This window comes from Carlito syrichta, unplaced genomic scaffold (genome assembly GCF_000164805.1).
Source record: "Carlito syrichta isolate Samal-C Ts95f unplaced genomic scaffold, Tarsius_syrichta-2.0.1 Scaffold309768, whole genome shotgun sequence".
Lineage (NCBI taxonomy): Eukaryota > Metazoa > Chordata > Mammalia > Primates > Tarsiidae > Carlito > Carlito syrichta.
Window position 1 is genome coordinate 362536 of NW_007253864.1, and position 18638 is coordinate 381173.

Sequence of the window (18638 nt, forward strand, 5' to 3'; positions counted from 1 at the left end):
CTGGAGGCTCTCAACCATTCGATCTTTCTTCAACAGATATTTATTAATGTCTCCTATGTGGAAGACATTCTGCCAGGTACAATAGAAAGATGACAGCATGACTTAAACACAAATGCTGGCTTCAAGGAAACAGCTGTTTGCTCAAAGTGTCCAAGGCTTTTTTGAATGGCTAATTTAGTTTTGAAAACCAACACTAGGAGGTTTAAGAAACAGACCTGGAAATAACAGAAAGAAACAAGAACTCAGCTGTTATTCCGTGGTTAACTAGTTAATTTTCAAGGAAAGCATACTATTTAAAGGGGTTTGGAAACTATGATCAAATACACTGACCCTTCTCTTTACACAAGGCAATTGAATCTACAACATGGTAATTAACAGCTGACCCTTACACAGGAGAAAATTAAGGAAAAAATAAAGATAAACTTGGGAAGAAAAACAAAACACGAAGTAAAATCTGTCAGGTGAGGTTTTGATTTTTCAAGTCCCCTAGTCACTGGCTCACCAAAAACGTCTTACATTTAGTTTCCAGTTTTCGACAAGTCGGTGACATAATCCAGGGTGACCTACAATAAAGGTGGAGTTCCAAGAACCTCCTCAGGACCTCACTAAAATGCCAAACAGCAAAAAATAAAATAAGGGAAAAATGCCTAGCAAGGGCATACATAAGTAACAAACTTTCTTTTACTCAGTTATTATTTATTTTTTTTAGAGACAGAATCTCACTCTGTCATCCAGGCTCTATTTTGCAGTGATCATAGCTCACTGCAACCTCCAACTCCTGGGTTCAAGAGATTCTCCCACCTAAGCCGCCAAAGTGTTGGGATTACAGGCATGAAACCACTGTGCCTAGCTGAGTTATCATTTTTTTATGATTTGTAAATACTTTTTAAATTTTATTATAGGAAAGTGGGGTACAAGTGAGAATTAACTACATAAGTATGCTGCATGCGGGTGAAGTCTGGGCTTCTAACTGGCCCTCACCCCCCGTGGTAATGAACCAAATACCCTTTGTGTGTCACATGCCTCCCACCATCCTCCCCTTAGTTGTCATTTTTATAACTCAATAAACCTTATCATTTAAAGTTTATCTTGTTAAGTGATATTAAGACAACTATCACCAAAAAAAAAAAAAATTTAATTGTGTGATTTTAAATGGTAGTTTAGCCGGGCGCAGTAGCTCACACATGTAAACCCAGCACTTTGGGAGGCGGAGGAAAGAGAATTGCCTGAACCCATGGGTTCAAGACCAGCCTGGGCAACTTGGCGAGACCTCATCTCTAGAATAAATTAAAAATTAGCTGGGTGTGGCGGCACATGCTTGTAGTTCCAGCTACTTGGAAGGCTGAAGTGGAAGGACCACCTGATCCCAGCAGGTCGAGGCTGCAGTGGCCATGAGCATGCCACTGCACTCCAGCCTGGGCAACAGAGTGAGACTTCAACTCAAAAAAAAAAAATGGTAGTTTATATATTCTGGATATTTCCTTCGTTACTTAAAATGCACATAAAAATGTATATTACTTAAACAAAATTATAAAATGTTCTTAAGTATATATCATTTCAGTAATACCTATTTATACTCTTAATATTTTAAAAGATAATCTAGCCCAAACCAGCATAAGATTATGTGACACTAACTTGGAATTCGACATCCATACATTTTTATTCCATGAGTAATGAGTTTTTAAATATTTCTGAAAAATTCTTAAGTAGTTGTTGGCCTCTCATAAGAAGACATTTTTAAACAGATCTTCCTAAGCAAGGAATTCCATGACTTCTAGACCATGTTAGATCCTCTTGCCACCATGTCTTGCTCCCATGAAAAAATTTCACCACTGTATTGTCAGTACTTGTCTATCTAACTTCCATGGGCAGACAGCCAGTACCAATGGACGGTATCTGCCATCTTTACCTAGGTCCTGAATATACTACTCAAACTTAACCAGGTTTCTCATCTGAACCACAGAACACAGAAAATGCTTTGAGTGACTGTCCTCTTGGTTTTCTGAAGGCTGGTTCACAACAAGTTATCATTCTGGATGGGTGGAAAAGAAGTTAATGGGATCCTAGCTGAGAAAATCTGCTCAAGTAGACATTCTATATTTACAGGAAAAGGGTCTTGAATAGAGGCTACTTATCTACTGGGGTCAGAGAGATGATGGTAGAGATGCTAATGATCATGATAATGATATGACAGTGATGATAATACTTATTTTTACTGTATAACAAGAATGTTCTAGGTGCTACATAATACCTCACTTAATCTCTACCAAAACCATAAGTACCACCCCAGTTTTACAGATGAGGAAACTAAGGCTCAGAGAAGTTAAATTGCTTGCTCAAGTAAGTGATTGAAACAGAATTCAATTCCAAGAGTCTGTTTCTAAAACCCTACACTAAACCACTATACAGTGATTGAATGGGCAAAAGTGGATTATGGCAAAATGGAAAGGGCATTTCCCATCTAAAGGAGCACCGACTCTCCAACTCTAGTTTTTCAAGAAAGCCAGACATCTAAATTTTTATGTGAAACTTTTAAATATTAGAAAATAATTCTGAAACTTTCAAACACAGTTTTGGCCAACTAATACACATCTACAGCCAGGATTAATATGTGGGTTGTAATTTGTGATCACTAGTCGTCCCATTCTTCCTCAAAAATATACAGACCAGCCGGGCTCGGTGGCTCAGCCTGTAATCCCAGCACTTTGGGAGGCCGAGGTGAGTGGATTGCCTAAGCCTGCGGGTTCGAGACCCACCTGGGCAACTTGGCGAGACCTCATCTCTACAATAAATTAGCTGGGCGTGGTAGCGCACGCCTGTAGTTCCAGCTACTTGGAAGGCTGAGGCAGAAAGATTGCTGGAGCCCAGAGGCCAAGGCTGCGGTGGCCAGGAGCGGCCACTGCACTCCCGTCTAAGTGACAGAGTGAGACTCCAACTCAAAAAAAAAAATTAAAAATTAAAAAAAAAAAAAAAAAAAAAAAAATATATATATATATATATATATATATACCAAAAATGCAAAATCTGAATCTAATCATAAGGAAACGTCAGATAAATAACAAAACAGGCTGTACTCAAAACAAATACCAATGTCTTCAAAGACAAGAAAGAATAGAGGACCAATTTAAAGGACATTAAAGGAGACCAGATTAAAGGAGAAGAGTCCAAAGAGACATGATAACTAAAGGTAATGTGTGATCCAGGATTGAAACCTGGGCCAGGAAAAAAAAAAAAAGTTCTAAAAGACATTATTAGGACAATTAAGCAAAATTTGAATATGAATTTGGGATTAAATAATATTATATAAATGTTAACTTTTTCTGAAACTGACAATTGACTGTGTTTTTAGGAAAGAGAATATTAATGTCCTTAGGAAATACATGCTGAAATATTTAGGGGTAAAGAGGATTAATGTCTCCAACCTCCTCTGTAATGGTTCATAATGGTTCATGTGTATATAAATAATTTACATCATCTGGGGGAAAAAACACATGGGGTCATTCATGCACCAAGAGAGGGCTCCTTGGGCAATCAAAATCAAGACCATATCTATTCTGCCCCTGGAATAGTGGCCAGACCTAATCGCACTGGGTTCTGACAGCAACCCACAAAAGCAGTTATTCTTGAACCCACTTTTTGGCTGCAGAAACTGAGGCCCTGGGCATGAACTCCTCAACTCAAACTCAAGGACATAGGAAAGACCACAGTTCTAACTCAAGCCATCGAATTTAATCTGGACTAAAACATTATATACCTTATAGGAAAAAATGAATTTAAAAACGCATGAATATGGTGTGGTGCTTTCTTATGCTTTAACACAGATTAAATAAATGTTACCACAGAAAGCTAGATATTTAGTCAAACCTTCTTATCCACCCTCCAGACTTGAAAACTGTATAACAGTCTATAGCATAAGCAACCACAAGGAAGAAAATATAAACTAAGGTACTTCCAAGATAAAACGAAAACCAAAATTACCTATTATGGGGATGACAAAATTTAATTTAAAAAGCAAATAAGAAATCTTTGTTACTTTGGGATAAATATGACACAAAAATCATGAATCATAAAAATAAATATTGATAAAATGGACCTCTATTAAAAACCATTAAGTAAACTAAAAGAATTGCAGATATTTATAACACACATAGTTGACAAAGGACTTATATGTAGAAAATATTTAAAAACTCCAAAAACTTAAGAATATAATCCAACAACCAAAAAAAATGGGCAAAGATTTTAGACAGATACTTCACAAAAGAAGAGATACACATGTTCAAGAAGCACATGAGATGTTCAACATTATTACCCACCAGAGAAATGCAAGTCAAAACACCACAATGAGGTACCTCTTCACACTCACTATGATGGCTACAATCAAAAAGACAGATAATAGCAAGTGTTAACAAAGATGTGATGAAATTGGAAAACAGTTCAGCAGTGTCTTAAAATGTTAAAAATAGATTTGCTACATGATCAGCATTTCATTCCTCAAGAGGAATGAAAACATACCTCCATACAAAAACTAGAATGTAAGTGTTCACAATAACCAAAAAGTGGAAACTCAAGTATCCATCAATCGGTAAACAGATAAAATGTGGTATCTCCAAACACTGTAATACTACCCACTACATAATTAAAAAGGAACAAAGTATTGATATATGCTGCAATGTGGATGAGCCTCAAAAACAGTGGAACAAAGTATTGATATATGCTGTGTGAAAGAAGCCAAAAACAAAAGACCACATAGTGTATGAAGTCATTTAAATGAAAATGTCCAGAAAAGACAAATTTGGAAAACAAACAGTAGCATCGTGGTCACCTAGGGATGGGGGTAGAATTGAGAAATAATGCAAACGATCGCAAGGTTTCTTTTGGAGATGATGGAAATTTTCTAAAATAATATTGTGGTGATGATTGCACAACTCTATAAATATATTACTACCCACCATTGAGTTGTACACTTAAAACAGGTGAATTTTATAGTATGTAAATTACCCCTCAATAAAGTTATACAAAAAAGAGAGATGCAACCTCATTAGTCATCACTGAAACGCAAATTAAAATCACAATGCTATACCACTACACACCCACTAGAATGGTTAAAATTTAAAAGACTGATAGTCCAAGTATTGATGAAGATATGAAGCAGCTGGTGGGAATGTAAATGGTGCAGTGAATGCCGGGCTTGGTGGCTCAGCCTGAAATCCCATGCTTTGGGAGGCCAAGGTGAGTGAATTGCCTGGGCCTGCAGTTTGAGACCTGCCTGGGCAACTTGGCAAGACCTCATCTCTACAATAAATCAAAAATTAGCTGGACGTGGTAGTGAGCGCCTGTAGTTCCAGCTACTTGGAAGGCTGAGGTGGAAGGATCACCAGAGCCCAGCAGGTCAAGGCTGCAGTGGCCGGGAGCAGCCACTGCACTCCAGTCTGAATGACAGTGTGAGACTCCAACTCAAAAAAAAATGGTGCAGTGAGTTTGAATATTGTTCCCCAGAAAGATATGTCCAAGTCCCAAACCCTGGTACCTGTGAATGTGACTTTATTTGGAAAAAGGGTTCTGGCAGCTATAATTAAATTGAGGATCCTGAGGAGCTCAAAATAAGAGCACCCTGGATTTAGGGTGGGCCCTAATCCAATGACAGGCATCCTTTTAAGAGAAAGTGAGAGAGATTTAAGAAATAGAGAAGAACAGCCAGGCTCAGTGGCTCAGCCTATAATCCTGTGCCTTTGGGAGGCTGAAGTGAGTGGATTGCCTGAGCCTGGGGGTTCGAGGCCCGCCTGGGCAGTGAGACCTCATCTCTACAATAAATCAAAAAATCAGCCGGGCATGGTAGCGCATGCCTGTAATTCCGGCTACTTGGAAGGCTGAGGCGGAAGGATCGCCGGAGCCCAGCAGGTCGAGGCTGCGGTCCGGGAGCGGCCACTGCCCTCCAGCCTGGGTGACAGAGTGAGACTACAACTCAAAAAAAAAAAGAAATAGAGAAGAACAACATGGAAAGATAGAAGCAAAGACTGAAATTATGCTGTCACAAGTCAAGGAACACCAGGAGCCTGCATACTCTGGAAAAGGCAAGAAAGGTTTCTCCCCTAGAGCTTCTAGAAGGAGTGTGGCCCTGTAGACATCTTGACTTCAGAGGTCAAGTCTCCAGAACTGCAAGACAATACATTTCTGTTGTTTTAAGCCACCAGGTTTGTGGTAACTTGTTGCAGCAACCCTAGAACTCAAACAAATGATAAAATCACTCTGGAGAACTGTTTGGCAGTTACTTGTAAGGTTAAACAAAGAACTCCCATATAAACTCAGCAATTCACTTCTGGGCATTACCCAATAGAAATGAAAACAGAAAGACAGTAATAATAGACAGAAACCAGAAACTTTACTAATGTCCAGCAACAGGTGAATGAATAGACAATATGTAGTATTTCTATATCTTGGATTATTACTCAGCAATAAAAAGAAACAAATTATTGCTACATGTAACAACATGGATAAACCTAAAAAAGCATGCTGAATGAAAAAAAGACCCAAGAGTACATACTGCAAGCTTCCATTTATATAAAATCTAGAAAATATAGAGGCAGAAAACATATCAGTGATTGCTTGGGAACCAAGATGGAAGGAGGGACTGACTGCCAATTAACAAGAGAGGCAACTTTTAGAAGGGATAGAAATATTCTCTATGCCAACTGTCATTGTTTTATTGGTACATCCATCTGTCAAAACTCATCAGATTGTACACTGTAAATGGCTGCAAATTACTTTATATAAATTATATCTCTAAAAAGTTGATTAGTAAAAAAGAAAATAATTCATGAGTAATTGTACATTTCACATTTAAAACAACTGCCGGCCCGGCTCAGCTCAGCCTGTAATCCCAGCACTTCGGGAGAACAAGGCGAGTGGATTGCCTGAGCCCACAGGTTCAAGACCAGCCTGGGCAACTTGGTGAGACCTCATCTCTACAATAAATCAAAAATTAGCCAGGTGTGGTAGTGTACGCCTGTAGTTCCAGCTACTTGAAAGGCTGAGGCGGAAGGATCACCAGAGCCCAGCAGGTCGACACCGGGGTGGTCTTGAGCATGCCACTGCACTCTAGCCTGGGCGAGAGTGAGACTCCAACTCAAAAATAAAAATAAAATAAATTTTTAAAAATACCTGCCTATACTTTGTTCTAGCCAATACTGCATAAGTAAACAAACTGTAAATACAGACCAAAAATAGCTTAAAAAGTAAACATGAAGACAACTTGCTCTATCAATTCAACATGTTTCACAAGCAGAAAAAAAATGGAAAAGCCCTGAAATTGGAGTCAGAGGACCTGCTTCCACCTAGCAACCAGTGGCCTTGGGCAAGTCACGACCTCTACAAGTCTTGGTTTCCACAACTCTAAAATATGAATGACATTAATAACTACCTTACAGACAATAGTTATGGTTTCAATAGAATAAGTGCTTCTTTGGAGCAGGGATTCCATCTTAGCCAAAATTATAATCCCAATATATGGCAAATAATAGGTGCTCAATAAATTCTTACAGAATAAATGAATTACTTTAAAAATAAATCTCAAAAGTGAGAAAGACATCATACACAATGCCCCTGAGTGGCATTTAATTTTTTCTTTGCATGGTGTAGACTAAAGCAGAAGGATATCTCTCTTTCTGACCATCTTTGGTATATTATCCACATGCAGAGTCAAGCATGGAAACTTTAGGTCCCTTGTGAAATATTGCTTTAACTCAGGTCATTATACGGAATATTTTTTCTTTAAATCCTTAAGTGTATTGTCCTAAACAGACTCACTTATAAGAGTAAATTCTATGAAAGTAATCCTCACTGCCAATATTTGCCAAAGATAGAGTAGGCACCAAATAGCATGTGCAAAGGCCTTGTGACCAAATGAAATACAGGAAAGGAACTTCCAAGAAGGCCAAAGTGGTTGATAGCCTGAGAGCAGAGTGTCACATCCACTGGGGTTGTGGAAGCAGGTAGGGCCCAGACCATGCAGGATCTTGCCATGTGAAGTTTTATCTTTATCCTAAGAGCAACAGAAAGCCATGGAAGATATTTAAACAGGTGGTTGGCAGAGTACAGAGAAAAGAAAGGGACATAATTAGGTCTGCAGTTTGAGAAGATTGTACTCTACAGCATGGAAAGAGACTGGTTGTTGGGAGAAGGAAGAGAATGTAACAAAGGAGTTAAGTTAGGATGCTGCATGGATAGAGTTCAATAAGGAGGTTATTGCAACAGTTCATTAATGAGTTAATGGTAAGTCGGTCCAAGGTGATGGAGATGAAAAAAAAGCGGACAGATTCCCAATATATTTAGACAAATCAATAGGATCTGCCTTCGGGGATGAGAGAAAGGAAAACATTCAATTCCTCTGAGCCTCAATTCTTGATCTGTTTTACAGCACTGTTAACACTCCATCTACATAGCATCTACCTTGCAATCTGCTGTGATGATGACATGAAATGATGTAAATATTATGCACCCAGTACAGTGCCTCACACACAATTAATGCTTTCTAAAATCGCTATTGCCATTATTATTGTCATCCCATTCTGAGTAACAACTACCAGAAGCTGAACACCAAAGGCAGAGAACAGCAAGGTAGTTAAAGACTCACAGCCACAGTGCTGAAAGACAGACATTAGCAGCCGGCCACTGAGCAACTGTTCCAAATAAACACAGCTGACCACACAGATACTTCACCTAAGGCGAGCTCAGTCCTCAGAGAGCATTTTCGATGAGAAAGCACAGCTGCAGTGATAACAGTCATCTGAGAATTCGGTAAACTGAGGCACAAGGTGGCTACTAATTTAACCAAGGAAGAGGTGCAGAAACAGATAAGGAAATGGGTGTCTTGATTCTCATTTCTGAGCTGGTCCAACAGGACTTGGCCTAAATCCTGAGCAGCACGAATTTATTCCCCCCTCCCTCTCTCCCCCCCCAGTGTCTCAAATCCCTTGCTGACAAGGCCCCGTCATATCTTGGCTTAATACCGTACACCCGCTCGCCATCGAACCAAGCCCTTCCAGTTCCCTACCCCTAACTCCCAGTGCACGAAGAACCCCAGACCCCGAGGGGGCCACATACCTTAGCTTCACGCTCGCGTTCCTCGGCAGTCGGGGTGCGCTTCATGCTGCCACTATAGCCGCCTTCGCCACGGCGAGCCGCGTAGATTCCTTGCCCCGAGCCCCGCCTCCTCCTTGTAGTTTTCTCGGTGTCCTACTCCCGTCCACAGTCTTTCACTCCCAGAGTCGAGAGAACTACCACTCCCAGGATGCATCGTGGCGACGCCTGAGCGCGCCTCGGGGTCTGGAGCCGGAGAATTTCCCAGGTCCGACAGCTGGGCGAGCGTAGTCCGCTACGCAACGAGCCGTCAGACTGGAGTCCAGGAGAACTACATTTCCCAGGAGGCAACGGGGATGGTCTGCCATGTTTTTCCCATGCTCCTCTCGGGCCAGCCGCCTGACACACTGTCGGCGCTATAGCAACGATAGTAAGCGGCGAGGAGAAAGTGGCGCGGTGAGTTCTCTGGGGGAGGAGGGGGGTGGGTGAAGGTTGGCGGACCCTCCCCCTGCAGCTCGGGCCGGGGTCCTAGGGTCTGCTCGACGGCCGCGAGTTCTTCTCGCATGAAAAGCAACCCAGCCCGAGACACCTCCACAGCCTCAGGCCCGATTCACAGCCCGCCCTGTCTCCACATGTCCAGGGCCAGTTTGAAATGTTATATCCCAGCCATGAACTCTAGTTGATGAGGGCTGATTCTACCAATTGCCATCCCCGTGCAGCTCCTACGAGTAGAAGGTCATAAACACAGTTCGCTCATTTGCCCTGGATTAAGTGTTGGTTGGTAGACTCCGAGACCTCCTGAGTGGCCCGTTGTTTACTTAATTACTTATTATTTGTTTATCATCTGATTTCTTTTTTTTTATTTTTTGATTTGGTGTCTCACTCTTGTCGCGCAGGCTAGAGTGCAGTGGCACGCTCACGGCCACCGCAGTCTCGATCAGCTGGGCTCAGGCGATCCTTCCACCTCAGCCTTCCAAGTAACTGGAACTATAGATGCACACCATTACACCCACCTAGTTTTTTTGTGACTTATTGTAGAGACGAGGTCTCACCAAGCTGACCAGGCTGTGATTACTTCTATAACCTGCTAGCTCCATAAACACGAGGACTTTACTTACCATCTTAATATAAGTGCTTGGTATTCATGTATTCATTTTAAAAATAAAATTAATGTTTGTTCCCACCATGTACCAGGCACTGTTTCTGACCAGCTGTGACCAAGATCAACACCCATCTCAAGATGTTTATATTTTATTAGTGGAGACAGACAATAATTTTTGTCTGACAATTTCAGATAGAGGTAATTGCTATAAGAGAAATCAACAAACTGGGGCTGTGGGGCACACCGTTAGTCCCAGCTACATGGGAGAATTTCTTGAACCCAGAAGTTTAAGGTCAACCTGGACAACATAGCAAGACCTGTTTCAAAAAAAGAGAGAGAGAGAGAAATAGATAGTGGAGAAAATAGGAGGAAGATTACTCTCACATAAGATGGTCAGGGCAAGCCTATCTGAGGAAGGCACATTTGAGCTATTTGAGCTGAACTCTGAAGAATGTGGAGCTAAGCTAGCTAATGCAAAGGGCTTGAGCAAGATAAGGGAATGGTAGGTTTGAGAAAGTAAAGAACAGTGTAGGTGGAGCATGATGAGCTTGGAGAGATAACATGAGGAGGTGTCGGAGAGGCATTTGTGCAGGGTTCTAAACTTCCACACTATTAATGTTTTGGTCCAGGTAGTTCATTATTGTTGGTCCTGTGCACTAGGATTTTTAGGATTATCCTTGGCCTCTACCCACTTGATGCCAGTAGTACCGCACACACAACTACTTCCTAAATGAATGACCTCAGCCATGTTACGTAATCGTGTCTTTGCTTCCTGATTTGTAAAGCAAGAATTATTTGAGTAATAACCTCCTAAGGATATTGTGAGACATTTACTTAATTCATATAAGCAGAGCACTTGGAGCAGTACCTGGCACATAGTAAGCATTCAATAAATGTTAACACCATCCTCATCGTCATCATTATTGTTATTATTATAAAAGTGACCTTAGTTCTATCATGGAAAAGTAATAATTTTCACATGGCCTGTGTTTAAATGGGGTCTTAAAATTGACCTTTTCTGTAGCAGTGTTCCCAAAAGATGTAGATGATCTCCCAGGCAATTTATTAGCTGTTTCTGACACTATAAAATACACTGGTCCTCTCCCTTTGTGAGTTGTAATAAAAGTTATGAACCCTCCCCCAACAGATCATACATACACACAACGTGTATATGTATACGTACACACATATGCATACAAATTTTGTAAACCATCTCCAGGTTCACAGACCCTGAAGCCCCACTGATTGAGAGTTTAGAACACATGTGGTGTTTTACTACAAGCATCAACAACTATTTAGCGAATGCCTGCTCTGTGAATGTGCCAAGCTCTGTGCTGGCCAAGAATACAAAGGTGAACAAGACAAGTAACACTGCTACTCTCTTGATCTTCACATTCTAGGACCAGCATCTGAGAGCTTGAGAGCTTCTGCCCTTTAGATTATCTTCATTGGCCATTTGCATTTGGTTTTCTAGGTAGATGAAATCTTTTTTTTTTGCATACTTGACATTGTATGGACCACTCACATCCACATACAAAATAAAGCTGCTGTAGTATATCTCTGTAAAGAATAGAAACTGTAAAAATACCAAAATTCTCTGGACTATAACTATAATATATGTTGAGATATTATAGTTAAACCCCGGTACTTAGACCTCACAGTAACAAAGGCAGGACACAAGCCCCCCCGCAAAAAAAACCCCAGCCAGTAAATTTATGAAACCCCTTTCACAAAACTTGGAACTACCCACTCATTTCTGCAGAAAACTAGTATTCAGGTAGTATTGTTATCCCAGGCACGTGCTAAAGGTTTTTAACTTACCGTTTCACTTGCTTTCAGAATAAACCTGTGAGATAGATATTATTTTCTCCATTTGTAAAATTAACAAACTGAAATTCCGAGAGTTTAGATGACTTGACCAACTGGTAAATGATAGAACAACCATTTGAATCACATTTCCTTTTTTTTTTTTTGTTTTGAGTTGGAGTCTCACTCTGTCACTCAGACAGGTGTGCAGTGGCCACTCCCGGCCACCGCAGCCTCGACCTGCTGGGCTCCAGCAATCTTTCCGCCTCAGCCTTCCAAGTAGTTGGAACTACAGGCACACGCTACCATGCCCGGCTAATTTTTGATTTATTGTAGAGATGAGATCTCGCCAAGTTGCCCAGGCCGGTCTCGAACCCGCGGGCTCAGACAATCCACTCACCTCAGCCTCCCAAAGTGCTGGGATTACAGGCTGACACCGAGCCCAGCCTGAGTCACATTTCTTACCTGAGTTTTTTCCAAGATACCTGCTTTCTTTAGTGACTTGGGGATGGAGAGGAGGTATGTCCTGAATTTACCTAAATGAGGTAAATCCTATATATACCTCATTTCCTAAGCAAACTATAGGAATTACACGGTTGAAAGGAACACTGTCTCCATGATTGAATACAGTTTTAGTTTTAGAATAGAAGCTTTCATCTTCAAGCAGCACATATGAACGAGATGTCCATTAAAGTTCTACTGCCTGACTTGTTTTATTTGCTTCATTTCACTGCATAGTTAATGTAATAACTTGGAAAGAGTTTATTTGAATTTTCTTCTCTCCACAGATAGGCTATGTCTGGTCCAACTGATGAAACTGCAGGAGACCTACCTGTGAAAGATACAGGTCTAAACCACTTTGGAATGGGAGGGTTACAAGGTATGGCCAGCTGTTATTTATTACAGTTATGAACTTTGATCAGTGACTTCTTTACTTTTAATTTAAAGTATTTCTGATACTCATACAAAACAAACCATTTAAGTAAGTATAGCCCTTGATTGGACTAAACAAAAAGATGGAGAGTTTGGAACACATATGGTATTTTACTGCATGCATCAATTATCAGCAGTTCATAGAAAATGTAAAATCCCCCTCTGTTCTGATAAAGAATTGTTATAAATCATCTTTTTTAAATTCCTCACATCAGTAGAAACTACAGAAAGAGTATCAAGCCTCCAAACTGAATTGCCTGGTTTAAATCACATTCACTATTAAAGCATTTATTTATGTTTAAATTTTATATGGGAGGAAATGCCATATTTTAAAATTTTTGCTTAAGTAGAATATCTCAAAATGACTTATTTATGGAATTGATACTAACTTTTTAATCAAATTAATATACATTAAAGGAGTTTTTATTCTTTCATCACTTAAGTGGTTGCTGTAGAGCTAAAAAATACTTTCAAATTGAGAAAGAAACGCACTACTTTAAAGAACAATTTAGAGTATAGAGCTATGTTTATGTTTGTATGTACAATATGTCAGCCATGCTCTCCTACCACTACATTTGCTATTGAGAAAGCTAGGGATTTAAAAGATATTCCACTAAGGCATCTTCGTAAACCTTTTAGTCAGAACAGTATAAGTGGCCACCTTGAAACACCTCAAAAAGTTGGAGAAATGTAATTTTATTGAAAAAAATATACTTAGCTACACAGCTTTTTCTATAAGCTTTGCTTTAGAGATCCCAGAGAGAAAATCAGATATTAAAATACAAATAAATTTTAAGTATACAGAGGTATTTATTGAGTTTTGATGTTCCGTGTTCAATTCCCTTCTAAAAAACCATCACAAGACTATTCTCCATAAGTTTGTTCTTTGTATTACAGGATTGCTTAGGATTGATCTATTTTACAATGATATGGGAAATACAAAATGTAAGCATCTGTTAAAAGATACATACACATGCTAAAGAGTAACCATTCTTCTTCAAATATATATAACGTAGTATTAAGAGAAATGATTTGTGGAGTCTTTAAATGATAGTTTTTAAATTTAAGACTTTTGTTGTCTGGTCTTCCAACTTTTATAGCTTATTTTTTATACAACACCAATAGCTTAGAAGAATGTCTTAATGACATTGTATTTACCAAATTATTATCATTCTTGCCTTTGTAAAAAAAAAAAAAATACATTCAGATACACTGACTTTCCTGACTTTCAATTTAGCTTTCATAACATTCAGCACATATATCACAGTCTTTATTGAATTTATTGATTCTTGAATACATTTTTGAGTGAATACTATTGTTGCTCAAATTTCTAATACTGTATGTTAACTATTAACAGCAAAGATTTTTATTCTCACCTGAAATCATTGATGTTATAATGTTTTCTAAAGCATTCTTAATTGTAGGTCACTAAGAAAAAAAATCTAAGACGAGTGTATCAAACATTATGTTAATATGAAAAGTTATCATTTTTAGAGGCTATCTTTAGTAATCCTATAATTAATTACCTTGGTATTTTTGCAGAAACTTCAACAACACGGACAATGAAATCTCGCCAAGCAGTGTCACGTGTCAGTCGGGAGGAACTGGAAGACAGATTTTTGCGTTTGCATGATGAGAACATTTTACTTAAACAGCATGCCCGCAAGCAAGAGGATAAAATTAAAAGGTTATGATAAAAGCTTTTAGCTTTTTTCTTGACTCTGTAAAGTTTGGAGGGTATGGTTTTTTATAAACTTAACTGAGAACTCCACCTTGAATCTTTTTTCGAACTAGGAAGGTTGTAAATAAGAATAATTTTTAAAAATGGAAAATCTTGCAAACTAGAATAACAAACAAAAAAAATTATGAGTGTTTATTATGTCTAAAGTTGCTATTTGAAAAGGAAGAGCTAATAGCTAAGAATGGCACGAGTGTATCATATCTATAAGTAACTTTGGTTTAATAATATTTATAGTTTAATAAGCAAATGGTCAAAGCATTTGTTTTTTTTTGAATGTCTTGATTTTAAAATGAAAATTTTAAAAAGTAATTAGCTATTCTAACTTTTTAGAATGTATGTTCCCTTAGGATTCAGTTTACTAATGAAAACATCACTTCAGTCTCTGGAACATATTTAACTTTGCTTGGGTTACTCTAGATTCTATACTTATTTCAAAGAGTCTTCTGTTTCTGAAGAAACATATTGTCACTTTTGATTTATGTGCAAAAAATAAGAGCGGGAATGATTTTTTAAGAGCAGATACTCTCTAATTCTTCTTTATTAAGAAATACCACGCCTATCTTTTGAATGTATGGCATTGCAAAAGTGAGTTTGCATTTGTAAGCATGAGCAGGTCTGTTCATATTTATGTTCCAGGTTCAAAACCAGCCATTGAAGAAAGAAGATAGGGTTTTCCCTGCTTAAAATTAATTCTAAAGAGGAGGTCCTAATTCAATTTCTTTTCTGTGGACTTCGTTTTAACAGCCTACTGACCTGCTGTGTGCAGACCTTTTACTGTGAGTTGGTTTTTGAGTCATGATGATGGCTGTTTTCTAGTCATATGACTCAATTGCCTGATTCCCTTTCTGACCAACAGCACATACAGAATGAGCCATGTAGTGACCACTGAACAATTTTTTTTCTTTGTTAACCTAATTAGTAAAGAATTTAATTCACAACCTTGACCTCATTAGTAATTTGTCCTAGCCAGAAAGTAAAAAAACAACTTAATAATGAGCCGTGTAGTTTAATGAGAAAGGGACTGGGCTAAGTGTCAAGTTGTATGTATGTGTTCTATTATCTCTCACCACTAGCCTATGGAATGTTTGAGCCATTTAACCTCCTGGAACTTTATTTCACTCCGTCAAGAGTGTAGTGATCCATTGAACACTATGACCCAAAGCTCTAAATTCTCTCAATCTCACACCACTGATAGTGATCTAAACAAATGGGGAGAACTGTCTTTAAATTTATCCTTATTATAAATTAGTATCACTTTCTGTAAGTGTAGATTTTATAAACCACCTTTTAAAATAAGTATTTAAACTTTACTAGGTCACTAGTGATTTATTAATATCATGAAATAGTCAAATCCAACAAATGGAATATATGGCTATTACTGGATTAACAGATACAATAATATATTTCTTGACAAAGTTAACTTGAACATCATTTAAATAATTTAAAGATATTATATTGATGCGCTTTTCTTGACTTAAAAATAAGGATTGGCCTGGTGCAGTGGCTCACGCCTGTAATCCCCCAGAACTTTGGGAGGCCAAAGCAAGAGAATTGTATGAGCCCAAGAGTTCAAGACCAGCCTAGATAACATAGCAAGACTTCATCTCCACAAAAAAAAAAAAAAAAAATTGTTTAAGTTAGCTGGGCTTGGTAGTGTGCACCTGTATTCTCAGCTACTTGGGAGGTTGAGGTGGAAGGATTGCTTGAACCCAGGAGTTTGAGGCTGCAGTGAGCCACAATCATGCACAGCACTCCAGCCTGGGTAACAGGGTGAGACCCTGACTCAAAAAGAAAAAAATCATTTGTTTTTCTCTAGTTGTTGGCTGCCTTTTTATATTAAATACATTTCTAATGTAATCTATATCTCTGTGTGAAAGTGTCTCTGTAACAGAAGATTCCAAAATTTAGGTTGGACATCAAATTTGAATGACTACTTTATTTTTATAGATAGGCCGTTGGGTAGGGCTCAGGACCCTAAGTTCATTAAAGGGCTAGGTAGAGTGTGTGGCTCTGTTGGATTATGATTCCTGGCAAAATTTCCCAATGATGTATTATTCTCTGGATTAGGTGGAAAAGGAACTAATCCATTGATTATTTTACTAGGGTGTTTGTGGTACTCTTAGATCTTGGTTTTATTATCCTATATCCCTTATAAAGCATGCTTAATGGATGTGCCTCAAGGGAAAGAGAAAACAATCTTAACTGATTATGTTTTGCATAGCTCTCCCTGATGCCACATGCTGTAGGCCGAGTAGCCAGAAGTGTAGATAGACATGTATTACTACCGCATTTACAGAGGACTCTGCTTAGGGGGAAAAGAAAAAAAAAAGATTGTTCTATGACATCCCAAAACTATTAAGGATTTTTTTATTTCACTTTTGTTCTCTTAAGTAAAAGCTTCTGTCCATAGCCATGCTAAAATAAAGCAAACCCCATTTAAAGAAAAATGAAGTGTGTTTTTATTTTTCAATCTCCTGTCTGGGTCTTTATAAAAATAGATTCACTATAAACTAGAATCAGCTATTGAAGATGTGCGACCAATTTTGTAAAGTCTTGAACTTGTGTCTCTCATCAAAGCCACCTTTTCTTTCTTGTCCTGCCAAGATTTTTCCATTCACTGTCAGGCATGTTTTCCGTACGTGTATATTACATCACCCCCATGTGCCCTTTCTGTCTTTTGTTCTGTCTAACCAGTTTTTATCAAAACTTAAAAGAATCAAAGGTATAAACTCCTGAGATGTCTAAAGCACAATTTATGCCTAAATTTAAAGGTGGCATTAAAATGATACTTTTTGCATCTATTTATTTTTTTTCTGTCATTAAATACAAGTATTTGTTGAGGACTGAGCAGCATTTAATTATACACTTTGGTTTCTTTTGAATTTTTCGTTGGGCTTTATATGTATGCATTCTATGCATTCTAACATTTTTATATTTATAATATGTCTTAATCCTGAAACTGAAAACAATATATTGCCTAAATGCTGCATAGTCTTAACACATTTGTTTTCAAAAGTTTTAACTTACTGTGAATTGCAGATATAACCCACCACATCTACAATCTGTAACTACATTTAAGTACATACAGCATTCCTATATAAGGTCATGCGTTAAAAATTGCATTTCAGGAACATATGGAGTAAATATGTGTCCTCTCTTTACTAACCTTAAATGATAAGCCTTAGGAAACTGTTATTTGTCAGTGCTATAAAGCAGATTGTTGCCCAGTGGTTTCAATTATCATCAAAGGATTCTTCACAGGCAGTAATAGTTACATCAAAACCTGAAATTTATTATTCAGGTTCGGCACTGAAGTCTTCACAGTGATTATGTTCCTTTCAACAGAATGCATTTTATGCTGACTTCTCACATTCCTTTTCATCTTTTTATTATTTCCTTAGAATGGCCACCAAGTTAATACGGCTAGTTAATGACAAGAAAAGATATGAGCGGGTTGGTGGCGGCCCCAAGCGGCTGGGACGAGATGTGGAAATGGAAGAAATGATTGAGCAGCTACAAGAGAAAGTTCATGAGCTTGAAAGACAAAATGAAGCCCTCAAAAACAGACTAATTTCAACCAAACAGCAACTTCAAATCCAGGGTTACAGGCAAACACCATACAATCATGTGCAGTCTCGTATTAACACTGGGCGTAGAAAAGGAAATGAAAATGCAAGTATACAGGAATGCCTCAGGAAAGGTAAAACAAAGCTTACGTTAAATCCTGAACTTAAGTCTTTTTTTTGTTTGTTTGCTTTGTTTTTCGTTTTTTTGGTTTTTTTGAGTTGGAGTCTCACTCTGTCACCCAGACTGGAGTGCAGTGGCCCCTCCCGGCCACCGCAGCCTCGACCTGCTGGGCTCCGGCGATCCTTCCGCCTCAGCCTTCCGAGTAGCCGGAATTACAGGCACACGCTACCACGCCCGACTGATTTTTTGATTTATTGTAGAGATGAGGTCTCGCTGCCCCGGCGGGACTCGAAC

At 38.6% G+C, this 18638-nt stretch overlaps 2 protein-coding genes across 5 annotated transcripts in view; one reads left to right on the forward strand and one right to left on the reverse strand.

Moving 5' to 3' along the window:
- Positions 1–9366, reverse strand: part of FTO (FTO, alpha-ketoglutarate dependent dioxygenase) — a 244836-nt gene extending 235470 nt beyond the window's left edge. Inside the window, exon 1 of the mRNA XM_008067756.2 lies at positions 9100–9366. Within this exon, the coding sequence (XP_008065947.1) occupies positions 9100–9144 (45 nt within the window). The 5' untranslated portion in view covers positions 9145–9366. The remainder of the gene's footprint in view (positions 1–9099) is intronic.
- A 24-nt stretch (positions 9367–9390) lies between these two features.
- Positions 9391–18638, forward strand: part of RPGRIP1L (RPGRIP1 like) — a 103399-nt gene continuing 94151 nt past the window's right edge. For 2 of the 4 annotated variants that reach the window (XM_008067757.2, XM_021717465.1), the window contains exons 1-4: positions 9391–9531; positions 12772–12863; positions 14459–14603; positions 18059–18357. In XM_008067757.2, coding sequence (XP_008065948.1) covers positions 12779–12863; positions 14459–14603; positions 18059–18357 — 529 coding nt within the window. In that variant the 5' untranslated portion in view covers positions 9391–9531; positions 12772–12778. Of the gene's footprint in view, positions 9532–12771; positions 12864–14458; positions 14793–18058; positions 18358–18638 lie in introns of those variants that run through there. The other 2 variants (XM_021717464.1, XM_021717466.1) reach the window with 2 other exon arrangements.